We start from the raw sequence: 14384 nt of genomic DNA, 5'->3' as shown, positions 1-14384 counted from the left end.
TGTGGGGTGGAGAGTCGGTGCTGTCTTTCTCCCTCTCTTTGAAGTTGCCTGGCACTCAGTATAATTATAATCACCTGGAGCTTTTCAACCCTTTGGTACATTTCCTGTGCACCTTGGAAATGTAATTCCTGGAGAGTTGCAAGGTGTGCGCATGTATAGTTAAACTGTGGAACTCCCTCCTGCAGCAGGGGGCAAGGACCACCAACTTGGCTGGATTCAGAGCAGGATTAGACATATTCATAGAGGAATATAAGGCTATTGAAGGCTCCTAGCCACAATGGCTTTGCTCTGACCTCCACAGTTGGAGGCAGCAACGCTTCTAATGCCAGTTGCTGGAAGCTGCAGGAGAGAAAATGTTCTTGCGCTCAGTTGGCCCCTGTGAGAACAGGATGCCAGGCTAAGATGGGCCCCCTTTGGCCTGATCCAGCACGCTCTTCTTCTCCTCTTGTGTCTTTATAAACACAAGGAGATTCACTTACGACTATAATTTGGACAACTTTAAACATCTTGCAGAATGCACACTCCTCCACCCCCAACCAGCCTTGATGTTAAACTTATGTGAAGATGGGCCATCTTAATCTGGAAACAAGACAGAATGGAGTTTATCAGTGAATACCTACAAAAGGGGACACGGGTGGCGCTGTGGGTTAAACCACAGAGCCTAGGGCTTGCAGATCGGAAGGTTGGCGGTTCGAATCCCTGCAATGACGGGGTGAGCTCCCGTTGCTCGGTCCCTGCTCCTGCCAACCTAGCAGTTCGAAAGCATGTCAAAGTGCAAGTAGATAAAGAGGTATCGCTCCGGCGGGAAGGTAAATGGCGTTTCCGTGCACTGCTCTGGTTCGCCAGAAGCGGCTTAGTCCTGCTGGCCACATGACCCAGAAGCTGTACGCCGGCTCCCTCGGCCAGTAAAGCGAGATGAGTGCCGCAACCCCAGAGTCGTCCACGACTGGACCTAAGGGTCAGGGCTCCCTTTACCTTTACCTACAAAAGGGACAGCGTGTGATCATTCATCCCTAGTCACTGCAAATGTCCTTTGTGGCTCTTGATGCACGATGTGTGTCTATACCCTCCCTGCCCACCCACCCACCAAAATAACTTTGGATGAAACGTGACAAAATTTTTTAAAAAAGTGTGTTTTGCTTTCTCTCTCTCCCCCTCTGCCCCCCTCCCTGCTTTTACAGGTAATCCCACCTTTGAGCTGCAGCCAAATTTGACCCAAAATGGCCGGCGCTTCTGTCAAAGTGGCCGTCCGGGTCCGGCCATTCAACGCCCGCGAAATCAGCCGGGATGCCAAATGTATCATTCAGATGCAGGGGAAAACAACCTGTAAGTGGCCTTGTTGGTGTGTGTGTGTGTGTGTGTGTGTGTGTCCATCTGTCTTTGAGCCTAATCGATTTTTAGTGTGGCATCACCTGTACTTTGGAGCTCCCTGCCAATGGACGGCAAGCAGGCACCTTCGCTGTACTCTCTTTGGTGCCTGCTGAAAACATTTTTGTTTAGATAAACCTGCCCTGAATGTGGATCGTGTATGTTTTCATCAGTTTTTAGTTTATTGATTTGTTTTATTTTTTTAATGTTGCTTTTACTGAGAGTTCCTGTTGTTTCAGTCTCTGCTATCCAGCGGCGTAATAATTTTGTGAAATGATAACTTTAAAAAATGTGATAGTTTGGATCCCACCAAAAAGCACCCAGATCATTGGGGTTGCAGCCACGTTTATGCGAAGAAGCTGTTGAAAAACAAGGAAGCCTCCTACATCCTTAACATGGAGCCAGACTTTTGACCCACCAAGCTCAGTACTGGCAACACTGGCTGGTAGCAACCTTCTGGGCTTTCAGAGCCAGGGAGCGTCTCACGGCCCTACCTGGAAATGCCATCAGGGACTTGGGCTCATTCCCTGCCTTTGCTCCCCAGGAAAAAGGCGGGGGCTTCCTTTTCTTCCCCAGGAGGCAACAAGGGGGGGGGTGAGGAGTGGGGGGTTTTTTTGTTTGCACTTTAAACCCACCCCTCCCCTTCTCTTGAAATTTGGTACTGCCGAGGCCAGGTGACCTATTAGGGATAATTTAAATGTGATTCCTGCATTGCTGGGGTTTGGGCCGGATGACCATTGGGGGTCCCTTCCAACTCTGCGGTTCCTATTTGATCAGGAGCTTTGAGCCTCCATCCGTGGGCTTCCCTCTGAACAAGGAGTGTGGTGGAGTCTCCTTCTTTGGAGGTCTTTAAGCAGAGGCTTGACAACCATATGTCAGGAGTGCTCTGATGGTGTTTCCTGCTTGGCAGGGGGTTGGACTCGATGGCCCTTGGGGTCTCTTCCAACTCTAGGATTCCATGATTCCAAGCTGCCTGCTGCTGTTTTGAGTTGCTGCTCACTTTAATTAAATCTCCCCAGAATGTCACCTGTAATGCCTGTCACATGGCCTGGCTTAATTAAATCAGTTAATCAGGGCAAAGCATTAATTGCCAAGAGCTGCCTGTACCAAGCTTCCTGAGTTCTTCTGGGACACCTCCAGCCGCAAAAGGCTTTTTTTTAATGGAGGGCGGGTGGTTTGGCTGGTCTTCTCTCTCCCCCCCGCTGCATCCAACCAGCCCTCTTTTCCTGCTCTGTAACTTTAGGCAAAACAAAGCCCAGTTTGGAAAAAGTTTGCAACGGATCAGGAACGGGGTGGGGGGTAGAATAAAAATCACATGAGAGGGAGTCATTTCGTTAAGGCGGTGTCAGGGGACGGGGACCTTCCATTTGCTAATTTTATTAAGCCTTTGAAACATCTTACAAAACCTCTTGCAAGGAGTCTTTCCGATGATAAACAACTGTCCTCTCCTCTGCCGGTGAAAGGAAGCTGACGAGAAAGTTGAAGGTGGTTGTTGTTTTTTTAAAAAGCCTTATATGGGAAGAAGAATTGTGTGTGATTCTGGCTGACCGAGCAAGTCAACAAGCCCTGGGCTTATAAAAACAGCCTGGATAAACCTCTTTTGGGGCTCATTTAAGTTGAATTAATCCTGTCGCCTGGTGGTGGCTGGGAAAGAGGGGTGGGGAGTGGGCTTTGCGGACACGCCAGACCCTCTTCCCATCCTGTCCTTGTGCAAACAGCCCCTTCGAAGCCTGGACTGGCTGCTTTGCCCATTTTGAATCACTGAAACCATGAGAAAGGCCATGCAAAGGAACTATCTCAAGTTCCAGTGGCCCACCTAGTCCAGCCTCCTGTTCGCTCAGATGACTCCGTGGGGAAGCCGCAGGCACAGTCCGTGCCCCAGAGCGCTTTCTCCCTTCCTGTGGTTTCCAGAAACTGGAATTCGGAAGCATCGCTGCCTCCAACTGCGAAGGCAGAGGCTAGCCATTGTGGCTAGGAGCCAGGGATAGCCCTCTCGTCCTCCGTGCGTTCGTCTAATTGTCTTTTAAAGACATCCAGGTTGGTGGCCATCACTGCCCCCAGTGGGAGGGAGTTCCACCGTTCAGCTTTGTGCTGTGTGCCTTTTATCCGTCCTGAATCTCCCAACATTCACTGCATGTCCACCGGTTCCAGTTTTATGAGAGAGCGCGCGCGCGCTGGAGAGAAACTTTTCTCTATCCATTTTCTCCTAGCTGCAGATAATTTTACAAACTTCCATCATGTTAATAAATAATAATAAACAATAAATTTTATTTATACCCCGCTGTCTCCAGCCAGAGCCGGGCTCAGAGTGGCTAACACCAATAAAATCACAGAGGGGGGGGGACACCAATTTAAAATACAGGTTAAAAATACAGGTTAAAATGCAATTTAAAATGCAGCCTCATTTGAAAGTAGCCGATGTTGCCTCTTACTCATCTTTCCCCTATACCCTAAAGCCCCTAGTGCTACAACCGTTCCTCATAGGGGAGTCCCTCCAAGTACACAGCTCAGTCTGAGAGCGTGAGACTCTCAGAGCCATGGGTTCAAGCCACATGTCGGGCAAAAGATTCCTGCACTGCGGGGGGTTGGACTAGATGACCCTCCGGGGTCCCTTCCAACTCTATGTGTCTTTATTTATTTATTTATTTATTTATGCATACCCCACCCATCTGGCTGAGTTTCCTCAGCCACTCTGGGTGGCTCCCAATCGGGTGTTAAAAACAATACAGCATTAAATATTAAAAACTTCCCTGAACAGGGCTGCCTTCAGATGTCTTTAAAAAATAAGATAGCTGTTTATTTTCTTGACATCTGAAGGGAGGGCATTCCACAGGGCAGGCACCACCACCGAGAAGGCCCTCCGCCTGGTTCCCTGTAACCTCACTTCTCACAATGAAGGAACTGCCAGAAGGCCCTCGGAGCTGGACCTCTGTGTCCGGGCAGAACGATGGGGATGGAGCTGCTACTTCAGGTATCCTGAGCTGCGGCCGTTTAGGGCTTTCAAGGTCAGCACCAACACTTTGAATTGTGCTCAGAAATGTACTGGGAGCCAATGCAGATCTCTCAGGACCGGTGTTACGTGGTCCCGGCGGCCGCTCCCAGTCTTCCTCTCCTGGAGGAAGAAGATGCTGACCCCAAGAGGACCTTGTCCTGATCCCTGTGCCCCAGCCTGATCTCTCTCCCTGGCCTTGGCGTTTGTCGCTGTGCCTGCCAGGCCTCCCCACCAGCTGCTTGACCCCCGTCTATATTTATCCCCGGGACAGCTGAGGGGCCCTTGTGCAGGGGGTACCTGCTGGAGGAGGAAGAGGTGTTGGTGGCCTTGGGGTGGCCCGCAGGGGCATCCGGGTTTCCCACAGAGAGGAAGCCATTCCCCGTTCCCCCAACGCATTACCCCGGCCCACGGGGTGCTGAGAGGGCAACTTCAAAGCCGCAGCTATTCGAGTTATGCAGGGAATGTTTTTCCAAGAGCTGAGGCTGAGTAATGCCACTGGGCCGGCTTTCCAAGGAGGGGAGCGCCGCGCTGGTCCGTCTACGGATTTCCTAGAACGCACATTGAATGCAGGGGAGGGGAGGCGTTGACTGTGTTTGCTCCCTGGTGCTTTTCGCCCTGTCCTGCCCGGGGCGGTGGAAGGGGGGGTGCGGTGTGGGCGGGCCGCCCCAGGTGTCACCACTGAGGGGGGTGACAAAATGCCCGGTGGCACTCACTGCGGGGCCTGCAGCTCACCTGAGCCACGCATCTCTCCTGGGAGAGACGCGGCGGTTTGGCTGTGTGCAGGCTCCGTGCTGCCCAAACAGTCCGCCCACTGCCTCCCCCCAGCTGTAGGGCAGCTGAGTGGGAGGAGGCAGGCAGACTCCGGAGGCCCCACGGTGTGCCCTGCCCCTGGGTGGGCACACCGCCCCAGGCGCCTGAGCGGCTTCCTCCGCCACTGGTCCTATCCTGGCTCTACTTCCTCTCAGCTTTTTGGAGAGGAAGCTTCCTTTTCCTTTTCCTTCCTTTCCTCCCAGATGCAACCATTGTCTGTGGTTGCTGCACTGCAGGGGGTTGGGCTGGATGGACTTTGAGGGTCCCCGTGAACTCTGTTACTCTGTTATTATACTCAGGGACAAACCTCCACTCCTTAAAGGCCAACCACCAAACCCAAATACCAGAGAGAGGAGAGCCCTTGTAGTGTTTTATTATTTTTATCTTGTATTATTTATATCCTGCCTTTGCTCCAAGGAACTCAAGATTAGAGGCTTTAAAAGAGTATTGGCAAATTCATAGAGGAGGAGAGGGCTATTGATGGCTCCTAGCCAGGGTGGTTGTGCTCTGCCTACACAATTGGAGGCACCGATGCTTCCGGACACCAGCTGCTGGAAAACGCAGGAGGGGAGAGTTGCTCTTCCGCTCGAATCCTGCTTGCGAGTTTCCAGGATGTTGGTCTAGAGGCCTGACCCAGCAGCCAGGCTCATATGCTCTTAAGATGACACCCGTGGTTCTCTCTCCCCCATCTAATCCCCCAAACAACCCTGCCAGGTAGGTCGCAGGCTGAATTGCTCTGGGCATCCATCCAACCTCTGCGCCAAGGGCGCTGTCTTCTGTGACCCAGCAGAGGTGATAAAAAGCTGTAGAGATGGAAGGCATGCATCTGGCCTGACCCCCTGCAAAATTACGCTTGCAGCCATCAATATTAGCGGCGTCTTCCCACTTACTTAACCTCTTGCATCCTCCATGTCCACGGGGAAAGGAAGGGCAATTAAGCCAGATAATATGTAAAGTTGGAAGGGACCCCAAGGGTCTCCTGGCAGAGGTGTAGCTCAGGTGCCTGGTTCAGCGTGCGTGTCCTGCCGTCGGGGACGGGGCGAGCCAAGCAGTCTTCCCCTCAGCTGTAGGACGGCTGAGGCGGTGGGCAGACGCAAGCCCCGTGCTGCTCGAAAAAGCAGTGTGGAGCTTGCAGGCAGTCTGCCCGCCGCCTCCCTCTCAGGAGAGACGTGTGGCTCAGGCACGTTGCAGGCTCTGCGGTGTGGCACCCAGTGGCCCCCGCCTCACCTAGCTACCAGTGGCATTGGCAGGTGGGCGTGGGAATTGTTGGTTTTTTTTTAAAAAAAAAGTGCCGTGAGCCCATTTTTTAATTTTTATTTTAAAAACACATATTTTTCCATTTTGTCAAGCCCCCCCCCCCAGTGATGACACCTGGGGCAGCCTGCACCCCCCCCCTTCCTACGCCATTGTCTCCTGGTCCAACCCCACCCTGCAGTACAGGAATCCCAGCTAAGCCACCCGACCTCAGCAGTACCAAATCCCTAAAGCAAGAGTAGGCAAACTAAGGCCCTGGGCCAGATGTGGCCCAATCGCCTTCTAAATCTGGCCCGCGGATGGTTGGGAATCAGCGTGTTTTTACATGAGTAGAATGTGTCCTTTTATTTAAAATACATCCCTGGGTTATTTGTGGGGCATAGGAATTCGTTCATCCCCCCCCCCAAAAAAAATACAGTCCGGTCCCCCACAAGGTCTGAGGAGCAGTGGACCCGGCCCCCTGCTGAAAAAGTTTGCTGACCCCTGCCCTAAAGTCTGGCTCTTTGGGAAACGCCCGACTCTTAAATCCTTCTTTCCCTGCAGGTATCGCCAACCCCAAACAGGCAAAAGATGGCCTCAAGAATTTCACCTTTGACTACTCCTACTGGTCTCACACATCGGTGAGTTTCTTTGGGAGGTGGGCAGGTGGGATGAGGAACTATTGCTGATGGCGAATTGGCAGAATGAGGTTGAAACCTAAGCTGGCCTTCTGCAACCAGGTGCCGCCTGGGTGTTCTGGACTGCAAGTCCCACCAGCACCATAAGGCTGTACTGTCTGGGAGGATGATGGGAGTTGTAGTGCCGAACTTTGGGGAGGCTGGCTGAGGACGGCGCCAGCCCCTTGAGATTGGGGGCCAGGAGGAAGGTGGCATTGCTGGTTGTACCCCCTTGAACCTGGTGCAAGGCTTGGGGGGGGGGGTTATTGGTTATAACCAAGTCCAAGGAAAGACGATCAGCGTTCTCATATCATCAAGTTTAGTTCCAATATGGCAGACTTGCAATGAAGGTTGTCTTGAAAATGATGGTTCCGCTGCATATGTCATAAAGGAATGCCAAACCATATAAAAAGTGTCAGGAGGTTGTAGACCTTGCTGAAATCTCAAATTATGCATTATCTCCTTTGTAATGTCCAAGTGTAAGATTTGGGGCTGTTTTCCATATTTCATGTACTGCATAAGACCAATTCTTTTGACAACATATCTACATTGGTATCATAAAAAATGTTCAGTGGCATTAATGTTGGGCAACAGACAATAGTTTCCTTAGTAATATTTATTGTTCTTGTCGAATCCCAAAAACCTCGCTCCAGCCAGCATCGCCACCATAAATGATAACATGCACCAAGTTTATTGCAACCCCTCCAACGATTAGGTGATACAGAAGAAAACATTTCTGGCATTTGCAAAGATGTGCAATGCCATCTCTGTGGAGATTTCAATGAGTTTCCCCTCCCCCAAAAAACCTGGAAACAGATTTTAAGGGCCGCGGCTGCCAGATTCTGTTCCAGTTCTTGAGAAGGTTTTGTGTGTTGATGCCTCGTTCCCCCGTTTTTCTAAGGTGTTGCACTCGGTGCAGTGCTGGCTTTTCCTTTTCCCTTCCAGGAGGAGGACCCCAACTTTGCTTCCCAGAGGCAGGTCTACAAGGACATTGGGGAGGAGATGCTCCTGCACTCTTTCGAGGGCTACAACGTCTGCATCTTCGCCTACGGGCAGACGGGTGGCGGCAAGTCCTACACCATGATGGGCAAGCAGGAGAAGGACCAGCAAGGCATCATCCCTCAGGTGGGCCCCGGGGTCTGTGGGGCCAGGCCCTGGAGGGAGAGGCAGAATGGCGTGCGGGAGCCCCAGGTCCGTTATAGCATAGAAACACAGAATTGTAGGTTGGAAGGGACCCAATGGGTCATCTGGTTTAATCCACTGCAGTGCAGAAATCACAGCTAAGGGACAGCTGAGCGTTCTAATCACTCGGCCAAATAAGTTGCACTCCGCTCCCCTGAAATGAGTGGCAAGGCACCGAGGAGACGAGGCAGTAATGGTGAAATGATCAAAAGGCTGGTTTACGCCCTACAGTTTCAGCAAATACACGGTGTACAATACTAACCTGTACCCTAAAACAAACAGCCACCTCTGCCTGGCTGAATGGAAGCCTGGTCCCGTCCAACCGTGGTTCCCCCTGGGGTGCGGCTGGGGCTTCTCACTGTAGCATTCCCAAAGCAAGGAAGGATTGGACCCTGATTAATAGAATACACACGAGGCTTGACCAGCAAGACTCTGGGAGGAGGTGCCAATCATAATAATCCTGTCCACCCCTCGGCCCAGGTCGTTTTATTCACAAAAGAACTTTTTACACAGTGTTCGTAAGAACCAATCAGATTTCCTCTGAGCATTTAAAAAAAAACCCATGTGGTGCAAAGTTAAAGTTAAAACTACAAAGATCTGATTTCCTACTTGAGCATGCATATGCAGTTCAGAGAGGGGGAAAGAGGAAACGAAGAGGAATGCTTTTAGGTAACTCTGGAGGTCATAAAGGGGAGAGGCAGGATTTACCATCTCCTTATGAACTCTCTTCCTGGCCCTTAAGATTAACAAAATCAAGGAAGGGTACATCAACTGGCCTGTGTACGTGACTTGTCAAGCAAGAGAAATAGGACAGGGATGCAGAGGCGTGGATTGATCAGAAATCATATCAAAATGGCTTAAACCCAGTCAGCGCAATGCTTTCATTGCTGCCACAAATGGCTTACTCCATACAGTGGTGCCCCGCAAGACGAATGCCTCGCAAGATGAAAAACCCGCTAGACGAAAGGGTTTTCCGTTTTTCGAGGCGCTTCGCAAGACGAATTTCCCTATGGGCTTGCTTCTTGCGAGTCTTGCAATTTTTTTCGCTCCCCCCCCCTTTTTCTAAGCCGCTAAGCCACTAATAGCCGCTAAGCCACTAATAGCGCTAATCCGCTAAGCCGCTAATAGGGTTGCTTCGCAAGACAAAAAAAACCGCAAGACGAAGAGACTCGCGGAACGGATTCTTTTCGTCTTGCGAGGCACCACTGTATTTGCTATAATTCCTCATAGCAATCCCACCTGATCACTACATTTCACCTCCTCCGCCTCTGTTTCCCCCCTCCAGCTCTGCGAAGACCTCTTTGCCCGAGTGAACGAGAACAAATGCCCCAACCTCTCGTACTCCGTGGAGGTAAGTCCTTCCCACTTCCCCGCCGGACCCCTGTGCCCCTCGTTTCTGCTGCCCTTCCCGGCTGGCCCGCTGCGCCCTTTCACGGCCTGCCCCTCCTGCCTTGCCCGCTTTCCCAGGTGAGCTACATGGAAATCTACTGCGAGCGTGTGCGTGACCTTCTCAACCCCAAGAGCCGCGGGAACCTCCGCGTGCGGGAGCACCCCATCATGGGCCCTTACGTCGAGGACCTCTCCAAGCTGGCCGTCACCTCCTACGAAGACATTGCCGACCTTATGGACTGCGGCAACAAAGCAAGGTGTGCCTTTGTGGACCAGGGAGCTGGCCTCGCCACGGAAAGGGTATTGGGGAGCTGGGAAAGGGTGACTGGAATGATCGAGGGGGCAGTGGTGGAGTGACGGCCCCATGAGGAATGGTTGCAGCACCTGGGACTTTTCAGTTCAGAGGAAAGGCGAGTGAGAAGCAAAACGGTGGAAGTTTATAAAATGATGCCTGGGAGAAACTGGACAGAGGAAAGTTTTTCTGCCTGCCTCTCTCCCTACACTAGAACTGGGTGGACACCACATGAAGGTTGGGAGATTCAGGAAGTCCTTCTTCATGCAGCACAAACTGTGGAACTCCTTGCCACAGGAGGCAGGGATGGCTAGCCACTTGAATGGCTTTAAAAGAGACAGATTCGAGGGGGCTATTGATGGCTACTGGCCAGGATGGTTCTGCTCTGCCTCCACAGTCCAGTTGCTGGAAATGGCAGGAAGAGAGAGGGGCTCCTGTGCTCAGACCCCGCTTGCTGGTTTCGTATATTGGGCATCAGGCTGGCGACTGTGAGAGCAGGATGCTGAACTTGACGGGCCCCTTCGGCCTGATCCAGCAGCCTGTTCTTATGAGCAGGGCCCCCAGAACATAAGGAGAGCCTCCTGGATCAGGCCAAAGGTGGTGGCCCATCTACTCAAGCACCCTGTTCTCACAGTGACCAGCCAGGAAACCCACAAGCAGGATTCGAACACAAGAGCCATTCTCCCCTCCTGTGGGTTCAAGCAACTGGGATTCAGAAGGCTCGCTTCCTCGGACCACGGAGACAAAGCCATTCCAGCTAGTGGCCATCAAGAGTCCTCTCCTCCTCCATGGAATTGTCTGAACCTGTTTTAAAGCCATCCAGGTTGGTGGCCTTGGTGCTGCATTGGCCACGGCTGGACCTTTAATGTGGGGAGTTGTGGGTTTCCCCTCTTAGCTATGAGAGGAGATGGGGCTTAGCGGAGGGACCCTGAACCAAGATATATCCCTGGCTTCTTTTGGAACCAAAAGGAAGATTTCAAGTGACACGGTACCTAAGATAAGGCGGTGAGCCTGGATCTGTGGCTGGTTAGGTGGAGGGACTCAGAATTGTAAAGTTGGATGAGATCCCCAAGGGTCATCTAGCCCAACCCCCTGCTGCAGTGCAGGAACCACAGCTCCAGAATCCCACCCTACCTCTGCTTAGAAACCTCCAAGGAAGGAGAGTCTGCCACCATCCAAGGTGGAAATGCTCAGTCCTCTATCTCTCTCACACACCTTAATATTCTTCCCTGTTCCCAGGACTGTCGCAGCCACCAACATGAACGAAACCAGCAGCCGCTCCCATGCCGTTTTCACCATTGTGTTCACGCAGCGCCGCCACGACGAACTCACAGACCTCGACACAGAGAAGGTGAGGTGCCTGCAGCCTTGGGGGGCAGGAGGGAGCAGAGCCTTCAGGGCTATGGGCAAACTGCGCTCCTGCTACTCGCCTGTAGCAGACGGGCGGTCTACTCCTGTTCTTTCTTCTGCCACATTAACAGCTGTGCACTGCCTACAGCTTCGTGCCCAGGACCCCATTTCTCTCAGCTCTGTGGCAGCCGTATGGTGTAGAATCATAGAATCTTAGAGTTGGAAGGGACCCCGAAGGTCCTCTAGTCCAACCCCCCGTGGTGCAGGAATCTTAGCTAAAGCAGCCATCGGCCTCTACATTGGCTCCCAGTACATTTCCGAGCACAATTCAAAGTGTTGGTGCTGACCTTGAAAGCCCCAAACGGCCTCCAAGGCCCAGTATACCTGAGGTCCGGCTCCAAGCGTTCCCTCCCTGCAAGAAGTCAGGTTACATGGAACCAGGCAGAGGGCCTTCTCGGTGGTGGCGCCCGCCCTGTGGAACACCCTCCCATCAGATGTCAAGGAAATAAACAACTACCAGACTTTTAGAAGACATCTGAAGGCAGCCCTGTTCAGGGAAGCTTTTAATGTGTGACATTTTAATGTATTTTTAATCTTTGTTGGAAGCAGCCGCCCAGAGTGGCTGGGGAAACCCAGCCAGATGGGCGGGGTACAGATAATAAATTATTATTATTATTATTATTATTATTATTATTATTATCAAATGAGAGAGGGTCCACAACCTCCCGAGGGAGTCCACATCTATAAGGGAAGAAAATATGCCTGCTTCTCTGCCGTTGTCACCTCCTGTGATTCAGCATCTGGGAGAGGAAGGGAGAAAGGGGGTCCTGATCCCAAGTACATACAGCACCACGGAACAAGGGAGGAAAGCCTCTTCTTCCTTCCTTCCTTCCTTCCTTCCTTCCTTCCTTCCTTCCTTCCTTCCTTCCTTTCTTTCTTTCTTTCCTTTTTTTCCTATCTGGGTCCTTTCTTTTCAGGTCAGCAAAATCAGCCTGGTGGACCTGGCAGGGAGCGAGCGGGCAGATTCGTCAGGAGCCAAGGGCACAAGGCTAAAGGTGAGCCTGGCATGCCGATAAGCCGCCATCTTGGCAACCTACAGCGGTGGTTGCCAAAGTGGGTGGTTCCCCTCCCTGGGGTGGGCGGTGGGATTATGTCGGGGGGGGGGGAGACGCTAAGAAGCAAGAGGCCCGTGACTTCCAGACTTTGCAAAGCTGGCATCGCCAAGTCAGGTTTGTTGAATTAATGGAGCTAAGTTGTATTAACTGGGTTCTGAATAGATATGCAATTACCTGTTGCTGCTTTGCCTTCTGTAGGGTTATGGTTTTCCTCTGTCGGTCATGCAAACCGCTGTTCTGAATGATGCTTTTTTCCCCAGGGGGCACTGGGGGCGGGTATATGGAACCAGGAGGGTAGTGGAGTTCCTAAAAGGTTTGGGAACTGCTGGGCTAGAGTAAGCCTCCCCTGACATTGGGTCGCATGTGTGCCTGCCATAGGAGGAGTGTGTGTGTGTGTGTGTGTGTGTGTGTGTGTGTGAGAGAGAGAGAGAGAGAGAGAGAGAGAGAAAGAAAGAAAGAAAGAAAGAAAAAGAAAGAAAGAAAGAGACAGGAAGACACAGGCAGGCAGACAGGCAGAGAAGTTAATTCTTACAAGTTAGCTGTGATTCCTGCATTGCAGCTCTACAATTCTAAGATTCTGTAAATTATTTTCACCCACTTTTTCAGGAAGGCGCCAACATCAACAAATCTCTGACCACGCTGGGCAAAGTTATCTCCGCACTGGCAGAGATGGTGAGTGACCCTTTTGTGGGGGAGGGTCCTCCTTCTTCGGGGTTCCAGGCTTAACCCATTTTTAGCCTTATTTTTATTTTAACTTCCAAAGGCTTTAATCATCGATGCAATGCTTTCCCAGAGGCAGTTTCATTGCTTTTTCTTTCTTTTTTTTGTAAACTGCCCTTTTTTTACAAAATCAAGCAGTGTGTTAAATTTTACGAAATAAATAAAAGCAATACCTGGAATGCATTTCTTTTAAAAACCAGAAGCTTGTAAATAACCACATATGAATCTGGATAATAATAACACCTATATACCAGTATACTGGGAAGTGGGTGGCGCTGTGGGTTAAACCACAGAGCCTAGGACTTGCCGATCAGAAGGTTGGCGGTTCGAATCCCCGCGACAGGGTGAGCTCCCATTGCTCGGTCCCTGCTCCTGCCAACCCAGCAGTCAAAGTGCAAGTAGATAAATAGGTACCACTCCAGCGGGAAGGTAAACGGCATTTCCGTGCACTGCTCTGGTTCGCCAGAAGCGGCTTAGTCCTGCTGGCCACATGACCCGGAAGCTGTACGCCGGCTCCCTCGGCCAATAAAGCGAGATGAGCGCCGCAACCCCAGAGTCGGTCACAACTGGACCTAATGGTCAGGGGTCCCTTGACCTTTGCTATCAGTATACTAGAGAAGCATCTATATGGAATTGTAGTCATTTGCGTAAAATTGCATAATTGTAGTCATTTGCATATAAAGTGTTAAAATACACATTTCCCCCTTTTTTATTTATTCCCCCTTTAAAGATTATTATTAATAATGATGCAAAATGAATAAAAACAGGGGGCAGGTGGTGTTAGTGGATGGGGCGGAGGGCAAAGAGAGGAATCTTCCTCCCTTTTTTCACCTCCCTCCCTCCTTCTTGACCCCCCCCCAGCAAAACAACAAGAAAAAGAAGTCTGAGTTCATCCCCTATCGTGACTCAGTGCTCACCTGGTTGCTGAAAGAGAACTTGGGTGAGTTTTGGGGGTTGGGATGTGGGGCAAAGTGTGGGGAAGAGGCGGGAGGTGTAGGGAGCTGGAAAGCAGCTAGAGATGACTTTGGATGGATTTAACTTTTTAAATAAAAAAACAGTCTCCCATCTGCGACCCTAGATTGGGCGAGGAAAAGGGTCCCTGGTTTTGGGAGCCTCTCTTGCCCGTGGTGGTGAATAGGGGTTCGAGGGTCAGGACTAGGATCTGAGAGAGACCCCCCCCCCACGGCGGCCATGAAGCTCACTGAGGGTGACCTTGAGTTGCGACCAGTCTTCTCTCAGCCTAGTCTACCTCGCAG

The 14384-nt window shown here is 51.3% G+C and overlaps 1 protein-coding gene across 3 annotated transcripts in view; it reads left to right on the top strand.

The window, feature by feature from the left end:
• KIF1C (kinesin family member 1C) overlaps window positions 1-14384 on the top strand; it is a 53437-nt gene that overhangs the window by 20215 nt on the left and 18838 nt on the right. For all 3 annotated transcript variants that reach the window (XM_081835612.1, XM_081835613.1, XM_081835614.1), the window contains 9 exons: window positions 1182-1326; window positions 6968-7044; window positions 8026-8205; window positions 9548-9613; window positions 9730-9908; window positions 11183-11294; window positions 12271-12348; window positions 13015-13080; window positions 13990-14068. In XM_081835612.1, coding sequence (XP_081691738.1) covers window positions 1221-1326; window positions 6968-7044; window positions 8026-8205; window positions 9548-9613; window positions 9730-9908; window positions 11183-11294; window positions 12271-12348; window positions 13015-13080; window positions 13990-14068 — 943 coding nt within the window. In that variant the 5' untranslated portion in view covers window positions 1182-1220. The remainder of the gene's footprint in view (window positions 1-1181; window positions 1327-6967; window positions 7045-8025; window positions 8206-9547; window positions 9614-9729; window positions 9909-11182; window positions 11295-12270; window positions 12349-13014; window positions 13081-13989; window positions 14069-14384) is intronic.

The sequence above is a fragment of the Podarcis erhardii genome (genome assembly GCF_964252035.2).
Source record: "Podarcis erhardii genome assembly, chromosome: 13".
NCBI classification, from domain to species: Eukaryota; Metazoa; Chordata; class Lepidosauria; order Squamata; family Lacertidae; genus Podarcis; species Podarcis erhardii.
The sequence above is the reverse complement of the archived record's forward strand: the minus strand, read 5'-3'. Positions and strand labels throughout refer to the sequence as shown.